The 24536-nt window shown below is 36.0% G+C and overlaps 1 protein-coding gene across 1 annotated transcript in view; it reads right to left on the bottom strand.

The window, feature by feature from the left end:
* Nucleotides 1–334: 334 nt before the first annotated feature.
* The window catches only part of LOC126164686 (protein spinster), a 349949-nt gene continuing 325747 nt past the window's right edge, over nt 335–24536 (bottom strand). Inside the window, exons 2-9 of the mRNA XM_049920260.1 lie at nt 24203–24399; nt 23755–23906; nt 23253–23456; nt 17776–17910; nt 13273–13534; nt 7050–7148; nt 6053–6299; nt 335–4741 (exon numbers count right to left, since the gene is read on the bottom strand). Of these exons, the coding sequence (XP_049776217.1) occupies nt 4698–4741; nt 6053–6299; nt 7050–7148; nt 13273–13534; nt 17776–17910; nt 23253–23456; nt 23755–23906; nt 24203–24399 (1340 nt within the window). The 3' untranslated portion in view covers nt 335–4697. The remainder of the gene's footprint in view (nt 4742–6052; nt 6300–7049; nt 7149–13272; nt 13535–17775; nt 17911–23252; nt 23457–23754; nt 23907–24202; nt 24400–24536) is intronic.

The following is a 24536-nucleotide window of genomic DNA, read 5'->3' as shown; positions in this document are numbered from 1 at the left end:
TACATACCATTGTTAAAAAAATAAAAAAAAAAATCCAGTGCTGAGATTTGAACTACTTCCCTCCAGATCAAATGCTATCGCATTGACATGAGTTACCAACCATACCTTTCAGGGAAGCTGCCATAATGGAGACTTAAATGAAAGTGTGCAGTTAATAAGGATGATAGAATTACCAAAAAAGTTATAGGTGGCTTTATAAACTGTCGGAACTCAAATTGTATTAATAAATTCCTAGTTCTGCTTTGCTTATAACTGCAATTTGGATCCCTCAGTACATCCAAATCATACAAATTAAGATGCCTCAGGTAATACAGGTCATTAAATGAAGATAATATACAAATATATAGTTTACTTTATTTCACCATTTGAATTTTTACAGACAGGATTAAATTTCCTTACACTAGTCAGTCTTGGCTCTGCTCCGCTATATTTTCACAAGAGCAGTTATAATTTACAAAATAAAAATTTGTGAATTTCAGACACTATTTACAAGAAATGTGATATAGTTTGTAAAATAATTGATCTTAAGGTTCATGACATTAGGACTTGTCTTTCTTTGCTACACCTTATGTGCATTTAAAATAAAAATTTGTAAACTGCCATAACATGAAATTGCTTAGAAAGTCATCATTTGAGAAAAATAATTAGTAATAACTTATTTTAAAAGACAGGATTTCTATCATGCTACTCCCATAGTTTTGTTTCACACTTTTTTTAGTGCCACAACAGGTTTCCTTCTGTTTAGAACCCAGATAGTTGTAAGATGCATTTAGCATGCAAGATATCAAGACAGCTAAAATACATAGATGTTAAGATGTCATTAGTGACACAAATGTAATCAAATATAGGGACCTAGATCTATAAACTGACATGTATCCTCTGTGTGGTGGAGACAATGTTACAGGTCATTTGATTACCTTTGAGAATGCTGTTTAGTTAATCAGGTTAACATACATCCAGAGGATTTATTTTAGATGTGGATTCTAGCTGTCAGGCTTTGCGAAAACATTTACTATTCATTCATTCACACATCATGTCTATAAGAATCTTCATGAAAGAAAGGGAGATTAGCATTTATCATCATTAGAGAGAGAGAACAAGCTCAGATTAAGGAAGCACGATTTAATAAATGAGTCCCATCCTCTTCAGAGGAAGCATCCCGGAATTTGTCATGACTAATTTAGAATAACCATGGAAACTTAAATCTAGATAGCCAAACAAGTATTTGTAACCTCTCCCCCTGGTCAATAAACAATTAAGTCATCAAACTAGTTTATGAGTTTTTGCATTTAGACCACATCAAAGGAAACAACTTGATACACAAAAATCCCAACAGAAGAATAAAACTGATCTGGACTGCTTTTCATAATTTACTGTCTTCGTACTGGAGATTCTGATATTTCTGAATCAGTGTGTATTATCAGTTTTGACTAATGTCAATTAAAGATGGATCTTTTAATCTGACAACAATGAACAAATGAGTGGTGCATGTTGACAATTACTATACAAAAATAAAGAAATGTATCAGGAAGCAAATGGGAGTAGGAGACATAACTAAAACTGTGATGAAAATGAAATTTAGGGGGGCGTCACAAGAAGTCAAGTAAATGGATGGTCATTGTACCATGGAAGCCCTTTATTACATTCAAAGAGCTAAAAAGAGACTAAGTTGACTATTTAGTCGGAGGAGGGTAGACAATGGCATTTGCAAACATAGAGGATTAGCTGAAAACAGCAGTGCATGTGAAAGTGAAGAGGTGGCCTTTATCCGGGAGTAGGTGACAAATGGCTGATGATGAAAAAGTTGTTTTTCTACAAATTCCACTTTTCTTAACAGTATAGTCCAATTATTTTGTATACTGGCTGGATTTGTATATCACAATAATTTGGAAGCATAATATAGTAGATGGTATCCACTAAAATCAGATTATGATATAATGCTAATTGTGGGCTGGAATTCAACTCTAGCTTTTATTTCCATCTTTTATGGACAATACTCAACCTGTGAGTTATGTTATGTCTACAATGTTTTTCCTAATGGTACTCATGCCATTGAAATTCTGCAGAAAGCTATTGAAAATGGAAAGAGATTGATGGTAGGTGAGCAGTAGGTCAAACACTGTTTCACCATCTTCATGAAGTGCCTTAATGAAGTTTTAATGACAGCTGGTGTTAACCAGCTGAAACATTACTGCTGGCAATATCTACATGAGTTTAGTTACAAATTAACTAGATATCTGAGATCCAGTGGGAGAGTTAAGTTTCGTCAGGAGATATTCAACACAGTTCCTAAGGGAAATTGGGAAAGATTGGTTATGTGACAAATGTGGTACTATCAAATGCCATACTATCAAATAATAAAGTGGAAGGAAAGGTGTGGAGGAGGGGGCAGTAACATAATGCTAACTAAATTAACCGGCAATTCTTTTAGCAAATGCCGAGATGACAATCTTCAGAATCATTTAATAAAAACACAGAGTGCATATATATAAAAAAATTCCAATGCAGAACTCCTGTGGCAAGATAGTGGTATTCATTATCAAAGTAAGTAGTAAATCAAGTAATCCTAACTTGACCTCAGTAAGGCATGAAATGATTTACATCATATTGTCAATGACACTTACAAACAATAATTTCTTCCTCCTCCTCCTCCTCATTCTTTTGCTCCTTTCCTACTCTTTTTTGTTACCAGTTGTTACAGTTATTACATGCAATCATGTTATCAGTTATTTTTTCTGATGTTAAATAATTCCTTTCAAGATTTACAATTGTGCAAGTTTTACGTAACAGTAGAATCAAAACGAATGCTGAAGACTTAATTACAACATCCTTTTCTTGACAATATAGTAACAAAGTGAATTACAGATTAATGATGACAAATAAACACTGCATTTAGAGTATAACAGTGAACAGTAATAAATGATGGACATCTAGTGATACCAAATATACGTAACACATATTTATGTTACAATTCCAGATTAAATAAAACTTTTGCTTTTAGTCACATTACACTTAAATGCTACTAAAATGTTAAGCTTCTTTTTGTGGAAGAGTACTGTTCTTATAAAATAACCAAAACATCTGGCATGTTTGAACTTACACATGTTCTTAACCAATAATTTCATAAAGAAAATTCCAAGTCTTTCAGTAATTACGATACAGTCTTTGGTTCCACAGTTTAATGATGTCTGACAAAAGCTAACAGAAAAGGTATTTGTTCTACTAGCTCCTGGGGGAAAAAAGTAGGTGAAGAGATACTCAAATGCACATGAGAAAGCAAAAGCATTTTTACCATTGGGGTAAATATCTAATATCTTGTTATAAAAGGAAGTAATGTAGTACAGAACAATTAAGTCAATTGTTTTCATCATTATGAACAGTAAACTTCTGTAATAATTTTATAGAAAACCCTGAGCAGAATACACACAGCACAGTACCCCTCCCCCCACCCACACCCCACTATAGTTGTCACTCTATTGTCTGTAATGAACTTACTTATTTAGTTACGAGTTTGGAACCACAACCTTACATTTTTCTTGCTGTAAAAATTTCTTTTGGAAGATGGCATTAATTAATGAGATAATTACTATGTAAAAAATGAAAAATCCATATACCATTGATTGTTGGTTGAAAAAATTTTAATGAATTTATTTTAACTGAATTTCAGGGTGAATAGTCGAACACTTCAGTATTTTGGCAAGTGTACTTTCTTTGTTAGTGCCAGATGACTGAGTAAACATGGAAGTGCTCAGTTTAATAATTACTGTACATACTTTTGAGTGCCAGGCTAACTTCACACAAAATCCATATATATCTAAGTGGCATGGAACAATTCTTGGACATGTGTTTATCATGCTCATTGCTCAGCAATGAAATGTTGTTTACTGTTTAATATAAACAGTTTCATATCTGCTCTGCAAAAAGTTACATAAATTTTGTTGTTATCAAATGGACAGTATCAACTTAAGTCACTGTCAAGAAAGTGGCACACAACAACTTAACATTATTCAGCTAACAATGATAGATTCTTACAAAACTGTTAAACAATGGCGCACAAATACAACAGAAATTAAGACACTGATACAGTTTTGTTCTTGACTCATTTCACTGTTGACGTAATAATCCAATGCCGTTTGCACAATTATACATAAAAATTTGATCAACCAACTTCTCACTGAGATATAACCGGACAGATAATGTTGTAAAAAGCAACAGAAATTTAATTTCTGCCCCAGTGTATGATGCATTTACATAGTGCAGATTTCTGCATCATGATAAAAGTTACAACAAATTATTTTCAGCACAAAAATAGAAATATCAGTATCACAATCTTTTATCATGTTTCTTTTGACAAGACAAATATTTGTTTGAACCACTCAATTTTTATCACTAACTGTACAGCTCAACTAGTCAGTCCTTGCTAACTGTTGGGTAAGTACAATAAATATTATGTAACAATGCAGAGCACATTTCCCTAAAACTGATTAAACCATTTCCTTGTTGCACTGTTCACATCATATACTGCAGACTTGCATTTACTATCAAACTCACCAGCACTTGGTGCAATGTAAGCACATAGTTTCTGTCAGTACTACAACATAACAAATGACCACACTCACATAGGGAATTAGGAACAGCGTGCACTTTTTAAATACTGCCCAACACACCGTGTAATGATTTACAGCCCTAAACCGCTTTCAGTCATCAGCAAAAAGATGTCTTGGCTGTGGATGTTCAGCACCTAGAAACAAATTTATAATTATTTCAACAACAATAATTACTACTACTACTACTACTACTACTGATATCTGTGAAGAGTCTGGCATTTCAGAGATTAAATATATGCTAATGACTAAACACAAAGATGTAGACTCCATTGCTGGTTTGGTTCAAACTAGAAAGAGCTGATGGATTTACAAAAAATTTAACAGCCAGTTGTTCTGCAAGCTACAGGTGGCTGGAACATTTCAAGCAAAGGAATAACATACTGTTAAAAATGTTTGAAATGAAGATGACCAAGTTTCTATGACTATGACTAGGGGTTGGATGCAGTCTATTGCCTTCGACACTTGAACCCTGACATGAAAGGTGTCCTTTCTACCACTGCTTACACCATTCTAAATGTCAATCATATTCAGGAAGGAAAATCTCAAGGAAAGAATTATGGTTTTGGCAGGATGCGATTCAGATAAAGCTGAAAAACTATGCACATTTCTTATTGAAAAATGTTTAAAATCAAGCTGTTCTGAAAACGTATGAACCGTCCAGATCACCCACATATATATTAAAAGCTATTAAGCTTAGATTTTGGCCTCCAAAGAATCATGTGGTCGAGGTGTTGTATGAAACCTGGAATTTTGCTATCAAAAGCAATTGCTCTGTGAACATTTGCTCACAATCAAAGTAAAATAAGATTTTTTAATCAACTATTAGATGGATTACATTTGTTACATTCTGCATGGAATTTGGGGATGGTAAAGATGACTGAAAGTCGTTTTGGTTATGTGGTCATTCACCAAAGACCCAGATTCTTTGGCAGTGAATACTAAAATTGAGCTGATATTTAATGCAATATTTGCTACTGTTTCTACATTATTACACTATTCTGAATGACCTCGTTGCAGGTCATTAGTGATATATACAGTGCTGACAATGACAGATTGCCTTTTTTGATAGCTTTTAGAGCTCCAAAGGTTGCACAGAAGTAGATGACTACAATGACAATGATGAATTTGACTATTAAATCAAAACATGTGGACCATTATGTAAATAATGCTTAGCTATAAATATTTACTTGAATGTCAATATGAATAAAACAATGGCCAATGTTATACAATTGCCAAGTAATTCATGCTGAAAAGGAACTGCAGAATCAATCTCAAAAAACAATCTTCTGTATATAGACTTAGAATGTACAGCATTCACTTACAATGGTGAAGTTCAGCGGGAAATCTAAAAGCTGTACAGTAATAAAATTTTACGATATCAAAAATACAATCAATGTTATCTCATTTCTACTCACAAACTTTCATTACTATCCAACTGTAATTACCTTGATGTTCCAGTTCTGCTTTTTTTCTGTCCCGAATTATGTACAGAGCTGTTATCAAGAAAAAGAGACCACCAAGTACTTCAACAAAACTTGTTGTGAATAGAGCATATTGCAGACTTTTGAACCGCACAACAGGATCCTCCGTTTCATGAACTCCAATTATCATAGTGTCATTTCTCAGAATTGTGGAATTAGCATGTAAAGAAACATCTGGTCTGTTTAGTGCTGTCTTCAGAGCTTCAGAAATCTGGAAAAGTATTTCATATAAATACACACAAATACCAGGTAATTTCAACATAATTTCATTAACAGTATTAAAAATACATGAAATGCTTGTATTTTCAAAATAACTTGTAACTAAGTATGTAGCAATTTTTAAAAATGACAGAGAATCTATATTTTGAAATAATTATTTCTTAGTACACTCATTAAGAGAATGGGTAAACAAATAACTGACTAAATAACATTGTAATAATCAAACAATGGAAAATCCAGGGTGGAATGTAACAATACCAGAGAAGGAAAGTCGCTACTCACCATATAGCGGAGATGCTGAGTCGCAATAGGCACAATAAAAAGATTCACATAATTAAAGCTTTCAGCCATTAAGGCCTTTGTCAGCAGTACACACACACACACACACACACACACACACACCTGCAGTCAGATGTGTGTGCAAGTTGCGTTTTTGTGAGTGTGCGTGTGTATGTGTGTCTACTGATGACAAAGGCCTTAATGGCTGAAAGCTTTAATTATGTGAATCTTTTTATTGTGCCTATTGTGACTCTGCATCTCCGCTATATGGCGAGTAGCGACTTTCCTTCTCTGGTATTGTAACATTGTAATAAGTGATAAAGACATGATTAAGTTATTAAAATTGATAATCCTGGATTGAGAGCAGGAAATATGATCGCCAATAATGCAGTCAGAGAGAGAGAGAGAGAGAGAGAGAGAGAGAGAGACAGACAGTGAGAGTTAACTGTTAACAGGAACTTACCACACCAATTAAATAAGGGCTGCCAGCATCACCTAAAGCATGGGAAAGAAGAATCTGGAATGCTTCTGCTGTTGATCTTCTGGTTGGTATTACAACATACTGAAACAAATTTAATGCATCTTATTACAACGGATTTTTACTGCAGTATAAGAAAAAAACAATTGCTTTACAGGGTTAATGAGCTGAGCTGAGCTGAGCTGAGCTAAAAGCTGATTGTAAAAGTCTGTATTTATTAAGAAGGATAGGGTTTTTACTACCTAAAAATAACCATAATATAAACAAAAATATGCTATTGTGACAAAAAATTCACAAAAAGTCATCAAAATAATATAAAAAATCTAACCTAAAATATTAAAATGAGGTAAAATTTCTCTTGTAAAATAAGTCAGTCAGTTTACAAGAATGAACTATTTGTTTAATAAGAAAATGCACATGACAAGCAAGCAAACTTGATGTTTTAGCATGCTTTTCTTTGACTTTACCAGAACATAGTAACTGATGATATTTTTTCCTTTGTTTTTCATATCATCATCTTCATTTCAGTTTATGAGCTCTGAGTAACAATATACAATTAATACCTCATGCAAGGTTTAAAATAAAAAAGTTTTCTTACTGTCAGGCCACAAAGCTTTATAGTTCAAGAACTTTTTTTCTGCTTTAGGCTAGTGGCTCTTCTGACTCATCCACAGCAATTATGGCAACATGAATAAATCCAAAATATGATTTTATGTTTAAAATTTGCCTGAAATTTCAGTATTAGACATTAATTCTTGGGCTAGCCCAACTGAAGCGGCTTGATTGCTGTTGCATGAATCAATGCTGCTTCACATATCACTGAAGTGCTTGCAGTAATAGTTTCAGGGATCAATCCAGGGTCTCCATATTGTCAAAATAGGAGATGATATGGAAATGTCTGGGGCTAACAAATTAAAATACTGCAGCATGTGAATGGGTTTTCAGAAGTACCTTTCAGACACATCCAACAAATTTGTCATCATTGCTGAATATACTACAAATCTTTTCTCCAGCTCTGAGTAATGCATGCACTAAGGAAGTCACACACACCATTTTACTGTATAATGTTTCTAGTGAATTGGCAGCTTTCACCAGATAAGATGCAATATCCTTTACAAAGAGTAGTACATTGTCACACTTAATGCCTTTGGACCATATGAGACCCATAGATCTGTTTAACAATTTACTAATGGTGGGAAAAATTAACTTTTTAAAATGTTCATAGTTTATTATGAACTTTTTGCCTGGACCATCCTCTTCCAAATTTCCCACAATGGCATTTGCAGTACATCTCCCACGGAGTCTGGTTTCATCAAATGACACACCATTTTTTGTATTTTTTATTTTTTTATTTTAAACAGAGCTTCAGCTGATGTAGTCCTTCCTTAATGTGGAAGAATGGGAAAGAGATTTGTCTGTGTATTTTTCTACAGATTCCTAAGATTTTTGATGGTTCAGTTCACTTAAGGAAATGTCAGCACTAAGGAGAGCTGTAAAAAAGATCTTCACACAATGTTGAATATGAGAGTTACGATTTCCCTAGGAACCTTTTAAGATTTTTGATGGTTCAGTTCACTTAAGGAAATGTCAGCACTAAGGAAAGCTGTAAAAAAGATCTTCACACAATGTTGAATATGAGAGTTACGATTTCCCTAGGAACCTTTGCTGTAGCATTTTTTTTTTTAATTTGTTTTTTCCCAATCAGATGTACCTCATGCTTGTGTTCTTCTGTTGCAAGATGCTGCTGAATGTCAAATGACTTCTCTGTGGATACTCCTCTGCTGCATAGTTTAGCATACAGTATTTTACCATCAGTTGAAAACACTTTCTCACCACATTGAGATGCGAACTACTGAAATTTTAATTGAATACTTTGCTTCACTTTAGACATTTTTCTGAACTAGGATGCACATTGTTCACGGACTTCAATAAGACTGAACAACACAACAAGATTCTTGTCTGCTGTCTCCAACACTGGCTGAAGCACCTACTTGCTTGTAGAGTAACAAAAGGCTACACAAACTGCACTGTTGCATTAGGATGGAGCCTAACATGTGAATTCAAATAAAACAGAGGATTTAGGTAGATATTTGCCATTTTCCAGGAAACAAAATAAGATGCACAGTTCTGTGGAATGTAACACAGGAAAAACAAATTGTATGAGGAAAGCTTTACTTCTTGAAAGAAGCAATGCACAGCACAGGGTTTTCTTGCTCGCAGTTGGTTGTGTACCATGTAAAAGTGTGAAGTAAATCAGTCAAAAACTTATTAAGATATTTGGTAAAAACCTCCTTATGTTCACAAACTTTTCTGAAAGTTGTGCAGAATTTCTCGATTTTCTGAAATAGAGGGAAGAGAGGGAGGGTAGTGAAAGACCCCAAAGCAGCAATGAGCAACACAAAATATGTATTCGAAAATAAAAAAATAGTAATCATGTTCCTGCTGGACATTTTCTTCAAGATTTTTCTCTCTCTTTTTTATCTGAACTTTGAATTTAACTAATTATATTGCCTGTAAATGTTCATTTAAACGTTCACTTCATGTTTAAATGACAAGTCCACACATTATGAATAAGAATGAAAAGGAGAACACTTTCTTTTCTGTTTTTGTGTTGAACAAATATTAAAACTAAATTTTCATATGTTTGGAAATCATAGGTGCAACAAGTCTATACTACTGTCTAAAAACAGTAAACACATGTCATCACTTAATGCTGTTACCAAAACTCTCGAAGTTCTTGATAAATTTACTTCAAATTTTTACATGATACTCTAATAAACTTTTGGACTGACTCTGTGTGTGTGTGTGTGTGTGTGTGTGTGTGTGTGTGTGTGTGTGTGTGTGTGTGTGTGTGTGTGAGAGTGAGTGAGTGAGTGAGTGAGAGAGAGAGAGAGAGAGAGAGAGAATATGGTATTGTTTTCTTTCCTACAGCCAGTTTTAACAACAACAGCAGGGCATTTGAACATATGACATATTGTTCCTCCCATATACATTCGAACTCCTTATATACAGGGTGTTCATTTTAACTGAAGATACTGAAATATCTCAAAAACTACACATAACATCAAAAAAATTATAATTCCAATTTGTTTGTCTCAGAGGGGGACATACAACAATACTACACTCAACCCCCCCCCCCCCCAAATCCCATCCCACCCTGCCCCATGCAAGTGTGGTGATGGGGAGGGGCAACTTTGAAATCTTCAATGGGAAACTGCATTTTTTATTGCAGATTATGGTTCTATGGCAAAATCTACATGTGTGTTGCCTGAAGCATTTTCTTCACTTCGTCACAGACGGTGCTGTAATCAGAAGAACAGAAACGATATGCAACTCAATGTCCTTTACATATCAAATGACACATGGGCTCCACCTCTACACCGCAAGGGTAGAACAGGCCAGTACTTCAGAACTTTTAACTGTAAACCCCATTTGCAACATTTTATTTCTCCGACATACTGAACATAGGACTACTCGACGCGCCACCATGGTCATGTAGCGATCTACGACGTATCATAACAGGCAGTACACTACCACTGGAGCTCACGTTTTGTGCAGACGTAGAACAGATAGTGGCTCTAAGCATTACAATACTTGCACAGCATTTATTGCCTGCACACCTACCTATTATTTGGAGAACAGATGGGCAAGTGGATGATGAATATTGGAACCACAGAAGAAAAAACTGAAATGATCCCGATTTACGGAGAATGTTGGAGAAATGCTGAGGCTGCTGTTGCCTTCTATGCCAAGCATTTTCCAGAGAAAGCGCGCTCTGATTCGTTCTTTTACAAGGTTGTGAAAGCCTTTATGTCTGTTGGCACTGTACAAACCGACAAAAGGGAATGAAGCAAACATGTTACAGGAGAAGCTAATGAAATAGCTGAACTAGCGGCAGTGCACCACAACCCACACGTAAGTATCCAGCAATCAAAACCTTATCACTTGTCACTGTGTCAAGAGCTTCTTCACACTTATTTTCATTTCGGGGTAGTGTTTTGTGACTGGGCACATCAACAAATACGAATGACCCCTATGTTCTTTGCCGAGATACTATTTTCTGATGCGTCTACATTCAGAAAACAGTGGTAGTGTTAACCAGCGTAACATTTATTACTTGACTGTAGGCAATTCCCACTGGTTACAGCAAGCTGACTATCAATGTCCTTGGTCAGTTAACTTATGGTGCGATGGTGCGGTATCATGCGTAACAAACTCGTAACTCCATAGTTTATCAATGGCATGCTGAATGGGTGCAAATACCAAACTTTCTGGAACAGCTACTACTCCAGGATGATGCCCTGAACATTTGACAATGTAAATGGTTTCAGCACGACAGTTGTCCAGCGCATTACGCTATTGAAGCATGGAAGGTATTAGCCTGTGTTTACACTGGTCAGTGGATTGGCAGTGGTGGCCCTATTAACTGTTCTCATAGGTCGCTGGATTTGATGTCACCAGATTCCCTTCTGTAGGGTATTTGAAAGATGCGGTGTACCAAAAAGTGCCAACAGACCACGAAGACACAGTCGACCGCATCAGAGATGCCTCTGGTGACATTCCTCACAGATATGCTTATGTCCTTTGTATGGTTATTTTAAAAGTGGATCACTAAGTGTACTAAAGTTGGCAGTACTACGTTTGAAAATTTACTCTAATTGGAAAAGTAGAGCAGCAGTCTGGAGCCATGCCCACAGTGGCATGCTGAGTAGTTCCCTGATCAATATGTCAGTAGAATACAACATTGCGAATGGGGTTTCCAAACAGAAGTTATGAAATACTAGCCTGTCCTACCCTCACAACATAGACATGGGGCCCACATGCCATTGAGCAGCATGTCGTAAATTACAACTGTGCACCCATTTCTATTTCTCCAATTACAGCCCTATCTGTGGCTAAATGAAGAAAATGCTCCAGATCAGGCTCAGTTAAATCCAAACAATCCATTTTTCTCTTGAAGATGATATGCAAGAAGGATATGCAAAAACTGCTACTGCCAATGAAAATATGGGTATAGTTTACTGTAAGTTAATGAGCAAAAGGTCAAGCAGAAGAAATAGAACATGAAGAATTAACTATGAAAATATTTCTAAAAAGAAAGATGTGTTTCTAAAAAGAAAGATGAGACTTACCAAACAAAAGCGCTGGCAGGTCGATAGACACACAAACAAACACAAACATACACACAAAATTCTAGCTTTCGCAACCAACGGTTGCCTTGTCAGGAAAGAGGGAATCATTAACTATGAAAATACTTTGACAAGATGAAAAAAATTGGATTTCTGCTCCAATCTGTTGCTGTGGCTGGTAAGTAAGTCCACTGCTTCACATTACAAGCTAAATAGAGATCAAAACAGTGGATAAAATCCTGTGGCTGATCATGTAAAATGGGATTTTTCTTATCGAGTGTACTTATACTTTGCATAATACAATAACTGGCTAATACTTCACAGGTATCTGGGATGAATTTTCACTCTGCATTGGAGTTTGCACGATCTAGCAGACTGGGGCTCTAATTGGGAGCGTTTGCCTTTCTTGGAAAGCAGGACTGTTGCTAGTGGAAGTAGAACTGCGAGGGCAGGTTGTGAATCATGGCTGGACAGCTGTCAGCAGAGCATTTGCTCGTGAAGAGCAAAGGTTCACAATTTGAAGCGCATAGTTGTTATCTGCCAGGACGTTTCAATTAAAAATTTGTTTCGACCAGCTGGATGAAAAACTAAGTGTGAGCAGAGGCCTGGTACTTCATCAGAACAATGAACATGCGGACACTGTACTATTTTGTGTTAATCTACTACATCAGAATGTAATTTCACTTATGATCTTAAAAACGAAACCAGGCAAGCAACTTTTCATCTCACTCTTTCATGTTGCAATATATCTATGAACATAATTATACCATATAAGGTGATTATATGTTACAAAAGTTTCCAATTTTCACCAGAATGTACCACAATAAGTTCACACGAATTTCACAAAGAAGAATAAATACATAGCAATGTCTGATGTTAATAGAGAACAAAAACATGCACTGCTCAATAAGAAATTTCCCAAATTCTAAAGTCTGCAGATGGCAAATGTTTCTTGCATTTAGTTGAGAGAAATGAACCAAGCAGCACACCAAATCGCCCAGATATCATTACTAGCCCACCAGACATGTATGAGACACTGACACAAACAAGAACATAACATATTAAATTATAAAACTTACCAACAACATGTCAGCCACTACAGACCAGTTGAGGTTCAGGAATACTTCTCCAAAAAATATAAATATGTAACATACAGAGATGCTACTTTCAGCAAGGAGTGATGCGATGAACAGTAGTGGGGCGCTAATAAGTAACCCTATGGCACATATCATAGGATCCACACGAGGATATCTAGGTCTCAAAAACTGAGCCAAGCAGGAACCCAGAGGAACCCCAACCAATCCAGAAAACATGGCCACGATTCCAAACTTATAAGAAACACTGGAAAAAAAAAAATTACTGTCAGTAAGTAAATTTACCACAATACATGAGACTTCAGTTCTAATCTTATTAAAGTTTAATACCACCTATGATGCACCAAGGTTTATAGTGTTGAAAATAAGTATGTCAACTGTAAAATTGATAGATTTAAACTTACAGAATTCAAAACAGTGAAAACTCATAATACAAAATACTGAAGATATTTCAGCACTGCTCAGAACATGATAACAACTACAGTCACCACGCTTCGACTATAGTCACCACACTGTTTTCACAGTCAAATGAAACAATGTACTACAACTCACAGCAGAAGAGTCACTTGTTTGGATAAAGGCCAGTCTGGTACATGTTATGACGCAATATGTGACATTCATGTATCCAATATTAAAGGAGAATGAGTAAGTATTCAAATTTGAAAATAGCAAGAACTGGACTGTGGCTCTTAGAAACAAAAAAGGAACACATCAAATATCTGGCTTAGTTAGTTAGTTTCATGTTCCATGGATCACTTTGAATGATGCAGAATGAGCCATTTTACTTTTACATCACAAATTAATTTGGACGTATGGTTACATTCTGAATATTTCTAATTTTCTTCTTTTTACCCCCAAAGAGAAAAAAGATATACAGATATTGTGAATTAGTAAGACCTACGCAGCACCTTTTACACATTACAGTTATAGAAATTATTCTATAGAATACGAGCTGTCAAGGAGAAACTTTCTCAGGATTTTTTTTTTCTAATTTTACTTTGCTATCTGTCAGGAATTTTACATCACTGGGAAAGTGATCAAAAATTATTGTTGCAACGACCCCTTGTTGTGCCAAAGACAACCTTAATGTGGAGTAATGAATGTCATTTTCCCTTCTGATATTGTAATTATGTGCAATGTTGTGCAGTGGATTATTTACATCAAACTTCATGAAATAATAAATATACTTTGAAGCAGTAGTCAGAATGCTCACCTCCTTAAACAGATGTCAATGAGATGATTGTGAGTAAGCACCACATATTATTCTTACACAATGTTTTTGCGCAAAGAAGACTGTTTCTTAAGGATGAGTTACCAGAGGACGTTATTCCTTAAGATGTTATTGAATGAAAGTATGAAAAACGTGTCAACTTATTGATTTGTATCTCCAAGATTTGCAATGATTCTAAATGCAAATGTGGCTGAACTAAGTTGTTTTAGGCATTCCAAAATGTGCTTTTTCCAATTTAAATTCTCATCAACATGGACATCTAAGAATTTTGAAGTTCCTGCCCTATTTATTATTTCTCCATCATTTGTTACACTTATTACTACTGTAGCACCCCTAGATGTTCAGAATTGAATAGGTTGTGTTTTTAAATTGATTGCAAAACCATTCACAGAAAAATAGTCAATGATACTTTCGAGATCTTTGTTTTCCATTTCTTCTCTTTTTCTATGTACACTTGGATTGATTACAACACAAGTGTCATCTGTAAGAAGATCTCATTCTGCTTGTTGTATATTAGACAGAAGATCGTTTACATATATGAGGAACAACAATGGGCCTAAGACTGAGCCTTGGGGAACCTCATACATGATTCCACCCCAGTCATAATTGTGTCTCCAAACCATATTGGGTGAATTGTGAAGTGCAAATATCTGCAATCTTTTAGTTGGATATGACATCGGTTTGCTATAGCATCAATTGCATAAAACTTCAGTTTAGCTAGGAAAACAGTCAAATGGCTTCAAAAGGTCGCAGAAGATACCAACCAGCACTATTTCATTATTTAATGCTTGTAAAATCTGGTGAGTGAATATGTAAATGGCATTCTCAGTAGAACAACCATTTTGAAACCCAAACTGTGATTTGCTAATGTCAGATACTATTCTAGAATACACTAACTTCTCAAAAACTTTGGAAAATGATGTCATCAGTTTAACATGCTGGTAGTTATTGACATTTCTCTTATATGGGAACAAAGCTTTACTACTCAGTTGGAAATACCATCAAAAACAGACACACTTTTATTTTTCAGAGAATGTATAATTTTGTTAATTTCAAAAGGAGAAGTTGGTGATACATTCATATGATTGAATTTTATGAGAGTCTGTTTTCCAACATACAGCTGTGATTTTTCTCTTTCAGTGCTTGTCCCTATGCTTTCCACTATATTTAAGAAAGATCATTAAATACACTTGCTATCTGTGATACATCATTTATAACCCTACCATTCAGTTCAATATTGATGTAATCCTGTTTTGTGGCTGGTTGTCCTGTCTCTAATTTCACTAAATTCCATATAGTCTAAATCTGTTATCAGAATTACTGATTTCTGACATTATGTGCATGTTCCTTGATTTTTAATAACAATTCTTAGCAATTTTGAGTAGTTTCTGCAGTGAGCTACAGCAGGATACCTACTTGTTCTTGCTTAAAGATACATTTCCCTTTTCCTTTCACAAAATACCTCAATCCCTCTGGTGATCCATGGTTTTTTTACATGGCTGTTTAAGTGTCCTTTCTGATTTCCTTATGCAGAAAGGTATTTTCAAATAATGAGATGAATTTATCACTCAACAGGTTAAATTTATTGTTAACATTTGGTTCATTAGACATTTCATCCCTGTCATCACCTGTAAACTGTTCTTAAAAACACTTGCCCTGGAGTCATTAATTCTTGTAACTGATTTCCACTGAAAAATATCCATACTGTAAGGCACTGTGTTATTTATACTAAGTAACTATGCATCATGATCAGAGATTGTTACCAGCCAAACAGTTATTTTCTTACTTTAAGTTTCACAAAAGAAAACATTATCAGGATCCTACTGTCTTTCTCCAACCATACTGAAAAGTTAATCACTTGAATCAAACTGTAGGATCCAAATAAGGTTTCCAGATCATTTTTTCTATAAGAATCCTTTAGAAAATGTAGATAGAAGTCACCACTGACTTTTTACTCTAGTTGCTGTCTGACATAGTACGGCAATGAATCCAGATTCCTCATAAACAGTTCAAGATTTCCCAGTGGGGATCTATATAGAGTTATAATTAAAAGTGCATTACTTTTCAGCATCAATTCACAGGCACACGAAAAGAATCTACTTGTCTCAATGTTCCTGAACTTGTGTTCTATCTTAATATATGTAACAACTTATCCTTTCCCATATTACTTCTGCACGAGTATGCTGCTCAAGTGTAACCTTTTGTGTGTAAATTATCTAACCCTGTGGTTATGTGGTGCTCAGGCAGCCAAAGGAAGTCTATCTTTTCAGAGCTTTCCAAATTTTCCAGACAGACAAGAAGGCACTTCTAGGTTATTACTAAATCCTCTAATATGTTGGTGAAATAAGCTAACCTTACTTTTCTGTGCATTCTTAAGTATTTTGTGGGGCTCTTCTGTTATTTTCACTTCTTTCAGAAACAGGTGCCTGAACCCTCATTCAAATCTAATAGAGGTCTCTCTGAAACCATTTAACACTATCTATCAAGAGAAAATGATACCTATTAAAGATAAAAAATAAATGAAGCAACACGAAGATATATGTTCAATTACTCAAAAAAAATTTTTTTTAATATGCTGTAATTTTATATGGGGTTAATCATCTCTTGATTGCAGTTTTTAGATAATGAGGTCACACATAAAATATGAAACTGATCCCACAGCACTGCACTCATAATTTGTCTTATATAACTCTGAGTACATTTGCTGCTACCACTCAAACATATTTTTTGGTGAGACCCACTCAAAAACATGACCTTTCTGTGTGACACTGTGTATGAATACGCCAAAATATTCCAACATAAGAAAGGAGAGTCATTGGACATTTAGAGTGCATTGGTTATAAGCAACAATCTCAGCCACACAAACTTGTACGTACACTCATCAGCAAACAACAAACCAAGAATGGTGTAGTGCAAGTCATTTCCCTCATTTCAACATATATTTGAAAACACGATAACACCAGACAACCGTGATCACAACTGATTGGCAGACCAGTCTGTTTTTGACATGTGTAGCCACTGCTGCTGAAATGTACACACAGATTAATCAGTTTATCAGATAGTGTCCCACATATGAACCCCTCTACGTTATTGTTCAAAAACATTGAGTTACACAAACCACTTATTCTAAGCCAGAAATTTGAATCTTGCATCCATATTATTACTCAAACACAGCACTGGCCCCATAGATACAGATAATATAATAACCTAATTTTAGCGAATATGGGAACATCTTTACTGAAAGTGGTGCTACATACTCATTAAGAGTTGCATTTTCATGGCCAGGTTGTAGAACAAGTCCATAATGAATAAACATCGGACCCCACCATGCCAGGGCACCAGCAACAAATGCAACACAAGTGAAGCCAAGGGTTGACAGCATGAAACTGGCACTGAAAGATACAAACAAAATCAAATGTTAGATCAGGAGCTAAAAATGTCCTAAGATTATTGTACAAGTAATGATGGAAAGGCTAACCGAATTTAACCATAGGGTACACTCTCTCTCTCTCTCTCTCTCTCTCTCTCTCTCTCTCTCTCTCTCTCTCTCTCTCTCTCTCTCTCTCTCTGTCTCTTTACATGTCTCTGAGAAAATTTTTACTAAGTTTATTTTTTTACTGTTCTTGTTAATTTCTCAACTTTCCACCTCCATTTTCTCATTTCCTTCCTTCAACAATTTAACCTTCCATCCCAAAAATGAGATCCACAGTTTACGTCTCCCATTTGTACCCCCCCCCCCTCCACCCCCCATAAACCATGGACCTTGCCGTTGGTGGGGAGGCTTGCGTGCCTCAGCAGTACAGATAGCTGTACCATAATGGAGGGGTATGTGTTGAGAGGCCAGACAAAAATGTCGTTCTTGAAGAGGGGCAGCACCCTTTTTAGTAGTTGCAGGGGCAACAGTCTGGATGATGGACTGATCTGCCCTTGTAACACTAACCAAAATGGCCTTGCTATGCTGATACTGCAAACAGCTGAAAGCAAGGGAAAACTACAGCCGTAATTTTTCCCGAGGGCGTGCAGCTTTGCTGTATGGATAAATGATGATGACGTCCTCTTGGGTAAAATATTCCGGAGGTAAAATAGTCCCCCATTCGGATCTCCAGGCAGGGACTACTCAACAAGACGTCGTTATCAGGAGAAAGAAAACTGGCATTCTACAGATTGGACTGTGGAATGTCAGATCCCTTAATTGGGCAGGTAGGTTAGAAAATTTAAAAAGGGAAATGGATAGCTTAAAGTTAGATATAGTGGGAATTAGTGAAGTTCGGTGGCAGGAGAAACAAGACTTCTGGTCAGGTGAATACAGGGTTATAAATACAATATCAAATAGGGGTAATGCAGGAGTAGGCTTAATAATGAATTAAAAAATAGGAATGCAGGTAAGCTACTACAAACAGCATAGTGAAAGCATTATTGCAGCCAAGATAGATACGAAGCCCACGCCTACCACAGTAGTACAAGTTTATATGCCAACTAGCTCCACAGATGACGAAGAGATTGATGAAATGTATGATGAGATAAAAAAAATTATTCAAATAGTGAAGGGAGACGAAAATTTAATAGCCTTGGGTGACTGGAATTCGACAGTAGGAAAAGGGAGAGAAGGAAACGTAGTAGGTGAATATGGATTGGTGGTGGGGGGGAGGGGGATGATAGAGTAAGCCAAATGGTAGAATTCTGCATAGAGCATAACTTAATCATAGCTAACCCTTGGTTCAAGAATCATAAAAGAAGGTTGTATACATGGAAGAACCCTGGAGATATACTAAAAGGTATCAGATAGATTATATAATGGTAAGACAGAGATTTAGGAACCAGATTTTAAATTGTGAGACATTTCCAGGGGCAGGTTTGGACTCTGACCACAATCTATTGGTCATGAACTGCAGACTAAAACTGAAGAAACTGCAAAAAGGTGGGAATTTAAGGAAAAGGGACCTGGATAAACTGAAAGAACCAGAGGTTGTAGGAAGTTTCAGAGAGAGCATTAGGGAACAATTGGCAAGAATGAGGGCAAGAAATACAGTAGAAGAAGAATAGGTGGCTTTGAAAGATGAAATAGTGAAGGCAGCAGAGGATCAAGTAGGTAAAAAGACGAGGGCTAGTAGAAATCCTTGGGTAACAGAAGATATGTTGAATTTTATTGATGAAAGGAGAAAATATAAAAATGCAGTAAATGAAGCAGGAAAAAAGGAATACAAACCTCTCAAAAAAGAGATCGACAGGAAGTGCAAAATGGCTAAGCAGAGATGGCTAGAGGACAAATGTAAGAATGTAGAGGCATATATCACTAGCGGTACAACAGATACTGCCTAAAGGAAAATTAAAGAGATCTTTGGCGAAAAGAGAACCACTTGTATGAATATCAAGAGCTCAGATGGAAACCCAGTTCTAAGCACAGAAGGAAAAGCAGAAAGGTGAAAGGAGTATATAGAGGGTCTATACAAGGGTGATGTACTTGAGGACAATATTATCGAAATGGAAGAGGATGTAGATGAAGATGAAATGGGAGACACGATACTGTGTGAAGACTTTGAAAGATCACTGAAAGACCTGAGTCGAAACAAGGCCCCGGGAGTAGACAACATTCCATTAGAGCTAGTGATAGCATTGGGAGAGCCAACCATGACAAAACTCTACCACCTGGTGAGCGAGATGTATGAGACAGGCGAAATACCTGCAGACTTCAACAAAAATATAATAATTCCAATCCCAAAGAAAGCAGGTGTTGACAGATGTGAAAATTACCAAACAATCAGTTTAATAAGTCACAGCTGCAAAATACTAACATGAATTCTTTACAGACGAATGGAAAAACTGGTAGAAGCTGACCTCGAGAAAGATCAGTTAGGATTCCATAGAAATGTTGGAACACATGAGGCAATACTGACCCTACGACTTATCTTAGAATAGATTAAGGAAAGGCAAACCTACATTTCTAGCATTTGTAGACTTAAAGAAAGCTTTTGACAATGTTGACTGGAATAATCTCTTCCAAATTCTAAAGGTGTTGGGGGTAAAATACAGGGAGCGAAAGGCTATTTACAATTTATACAGAAACCAGATGGCAGTCATAAGAGTTGAGAAGCATGAAAGGGAAGCAACGGTTGGGAAGGGAGTGAGACAGTGTTGTAGCCTATCCCCGATGTTATTCAATCTGTGTACTGAGAAACCAGTAAAGGAAAAAAAAAGAAAAATTCAGAGTAGGAACTGAAATCCATGGACAAGAAATAAAAAATTTGAGGTTCGCCGATGACATTGTAATTCTGTCAGAGACAGCAAAGGACTTGGAAGAGCAGTTTAACGGAATGGACAGTGTCTTGAAAGGAGGATATAAGATGAACATCAAGAAAAGCAAAACAAGGATAACGGAATGTAGTCGAGTTCACTCGATGCTGAGGGAATTAGATTAGGAAATGAGACACTTAAAGTAGTAAATGAGTTTTGCTATTTGGGGAGCAAAATAACTAATGATGGCCGAAGTAGAGAGGATATAAGCGTTTCTGAAGCAGAAAAATTTGTTAACATCGAGTATAGATTTAAGTGTCAGGAAGTCGTTTCTGAAAGTTTTTGTATGGTGTGTGGCCATGTATGGAAGTGAAACATGGATGATAAATAGTTTGGAGGAGAATAGAAGCTTTCGAAATGTGGTGCTACAAAAGAATGCTGAGGATTAGATGGGTAGATCACGTAACTTATGAGGAGGTACTGAATAGAATTGGGGAAAAAAGGAATTTGTGATACAACGCGACTAGAAGAAGGGATCGGATGGTAGGACATGTTCTGAGGCATCAAGGGGTCACAAATTTAGTATTGGAGGGCAGAGTGGAGGGTAAAAATTGTAGTGATGAATACACTAAGCAGTTTCACAAGTATGTGGGTTGCAGTAGGTACTGGGTGATGAAGAAGCTTGCACAGGATAGCGTACCATGGAGAGCTCCATCAAACCAGTCTCTGGACTGAAGATCATAACAACAACTACAACAACAACAACAACATTTGGGCCTTCAGTGAGCATAGCCACATTATATACATAAATTTAATTCTTACCTTATCCTGCGTTTTAGATTGATACCTATAGATTTTTTTTTAAAAACCTAAGCTGATAACAGCTTACACTGAGGCAGATACACTCAATCTTCAAAATGAACAATTTACATGTCAGTAAACCTATAGAGTGGCTGAAAGTTTGTTACGATTAAACAACAAATCTAAACTGGTGACCGTAGAACCATTCTGATACATGCCGCATTTTCATTATTTTGAGAAAACTAGGGAAACATGTTTCTATTTGTTTTAACAAAACAGGCCTTTTTTGTGGTTTAGTCTTTAATGAAATAAATTTTACAAAAAACTGTTATTGTAATTTGATATTGGAAGATATCAAAAGTTTCGTTTCTGCATTAAACAAATCACTTGGATCACTTTGGCACAAACAAATAATGAAATTACAGTTGCATCATCACATCGAGACACTGAGGACCTAAGGGAGGTAATCAAATTTAATCATTTCTAAACCCAGAGAGCAGCACATTTTCATCATAGTGAGCCTCATCACCCCTTCCTCTTCTGTGTACATGCAGAACTGATAGGTAGAATGGATGATAAACTGGTGGAAGAAATTAAATAATTTTTTTATGTCTTTCATTTTTAATGTGGTAGTGGCTTTGGTGCCATAACCTGTGAAGGTATGTAGTATCATCACTGTATTGCATAAGGCTTGAGCCCTTTAAAAATTTAATGTTTCACATTTCTGATTTCTTTGCACCCTCACCGAAAACAGTTTGGTAGTAGTCTTTGTAGTGATCTGATAGATTTTCAAAATCCAGAAACTTGTCAGTCGAGTCTCTAACTATGAAAGATTTATGCTTCCGGCAGTCATGCAGGAGGTCCATACGTGACTGAGGTGTGAAGGTGTCTGTCCTCTTCTTTTGTTCTTGACTTATGAAAGAAAACTCTGTGTCATTCAGTAAGTACGTATGCCCGCTCACAAGGTAAAGCATAACATTAACTTCAAGGCAGGACAATTTGTTGACCAGAAACAATAAGAAATGCAACCTGTTCCATTTACGCACAGTAAAGAGTACATAGCGCACAAGAAAAATTGTCAAAACCAAAGAGAATATAAACACTGTCAAAACTGGAAAAATAACGGACATTAGACAGTTGACTTTGAAAAAAATAACTTCTTTTGCTACCAGTTGAAAAATAATTCCACAGTCATTTGTATGAAATATGTTACAAAAACTAAGCACCTATTTTGACCTTAATATAGCAAGTTACACTAACTCCAATTGATAAGTCACACTATAATATTTTGCACTGGATCACTTCAGCTTTTGCACTAAACTAGAGCCATAACTTGGAGCCATAATGATCCAAGTGTAGTTTCTCACATGGATTGCTATGACAGGATGTATTTTTCAAAGCAACATCAATTCTAAAGTTAGAGATTGAGATGTTCTTACAGAATGCATTCCTGCAAAAAGCTCTAATAAAGAAAAAATGTCACTTGGATCAGTATGGTTTTTCTGTCCCCAACTGTCCTCTAGTTGGCAAACACTTTTAGCCACATAAACATGACAACATAACATATTAACTGAACATACATACACATCTTAAGTGTATCATTATCATATAATTTTTAATGTGTGGCTGGTTATAATTGAAATCAAAATATTCAGAATGAAGTAATTTGCTGGTGTAATGACATGCTGCAGCACATGCTTACTTATTGCCAAGAGCACGAATGTCTTGTGACCAAGAAGTCCGCCCAATATCCGATCTCCCTTCACTCTCGCCTCTCATTGGATCTTCCATTGCCAAGAGAATGAGAATTACAGCAATAGCACCCATTATAGGGGTTACTCTCAAACCCCACTGCCACACACCAGTGGCACGTGCAGTCTCTGAGCCAATGATGTAGCCCAGACCACTGGAAGAAACAAACTTTCATAAATATTGTGTGTGATGAAAAATAATTAAAATTCCTATATTTCTTTCCACTGTTAGTACAGATTAATCAAAGCTATTTACATTTCAACTTCAGATTCTTAGAAATAAAACAAACAGGGCTACATACATAATGTGTCCTTTGCTCACAAATTATGAAACTATAGTTAAATACTAGTTAATTGTATTTTTAAAATGAGACGCCAACCAGCGTATTTCAAATGTCCATATCCCATTCAGATTTTTTATTGTTATAGAAATAAAACTGTATATATTCTCACCTGCCAACTGGGATTGCAAAATAAAATAGAGCTAGCATTTTTGATCTAGCGTCCTTAACAAAGAGATCACTAATTATAGTTGGAGCTATAGTCGAATAACTTGCTTCTCCAATCCCAACAAGGGCACGGAATGTCAGGAACATATGGTAACTCTGAAAGTGGAAAAGCAGTTACAGAGATGAAAACAGAGACTGTCAGCCACACCAAGCTATTTTAAGAAGTAGAATGTCTAACAAAACCTCTTCACAGTGTTCACATCATTAATAGGAATGAAACTTTAAGCATTATATATTCTGTTGTATTCAAACTATCACCGAGTATTTTTTCTAGTCTGCAACAAAACAATTAATGTTCAAATCTAAACACAACTACTAATGTCCACTGTGACAAGGGTGCGAGACATTGCTAGAAATGTTTTTCACAAAAAGAATAGTGCAAACTTTCTTACATTTACAAAGGAACCAGCAAGAGTGGTGCCACTCCACAGAAGGACACCCAAAGCCATCAGTAGTTTGCGATTGTACCTATCACCGAGGTAGCCGAAGACTGGTGCAAAGACCATATAACTAAGAACAAAGGCAGTCTGCAATAGACCACCTTTGTCATCACCAATGTTGTAGTGTGTTTGAATCTGTTGTAAGATACCTGTAAAGTAGAAAGAAGAACAGTTCTAGATTACAGTTTTCACATACTTTTAGTCACTGAAACAATTTCACATAAAATCTCATTAATATAAACACGTGTTTAATTGTGTTTCTGGATTCTAATTTTACAAATAACTT

Source organism: Schistocerca cancellata, chromosome 1, assembly GCF_023864275.1.
Source record: "Schistocerca cancellata isolate TAMUIC-IGC-003103 chromosome 1, iqSchCanc2.1, whole genome shotgun sequence".
NCBI lineage: Eukaryota > Metazoa > Arthropoda > Insecta > Orthoptera > Acrididae > Schistocerca > Schistocerca cancellata.
Note: the sequence above shows the minus strand (reverse complement) of the source record. Positions and strands in the feature narration are given on the sequence as shown.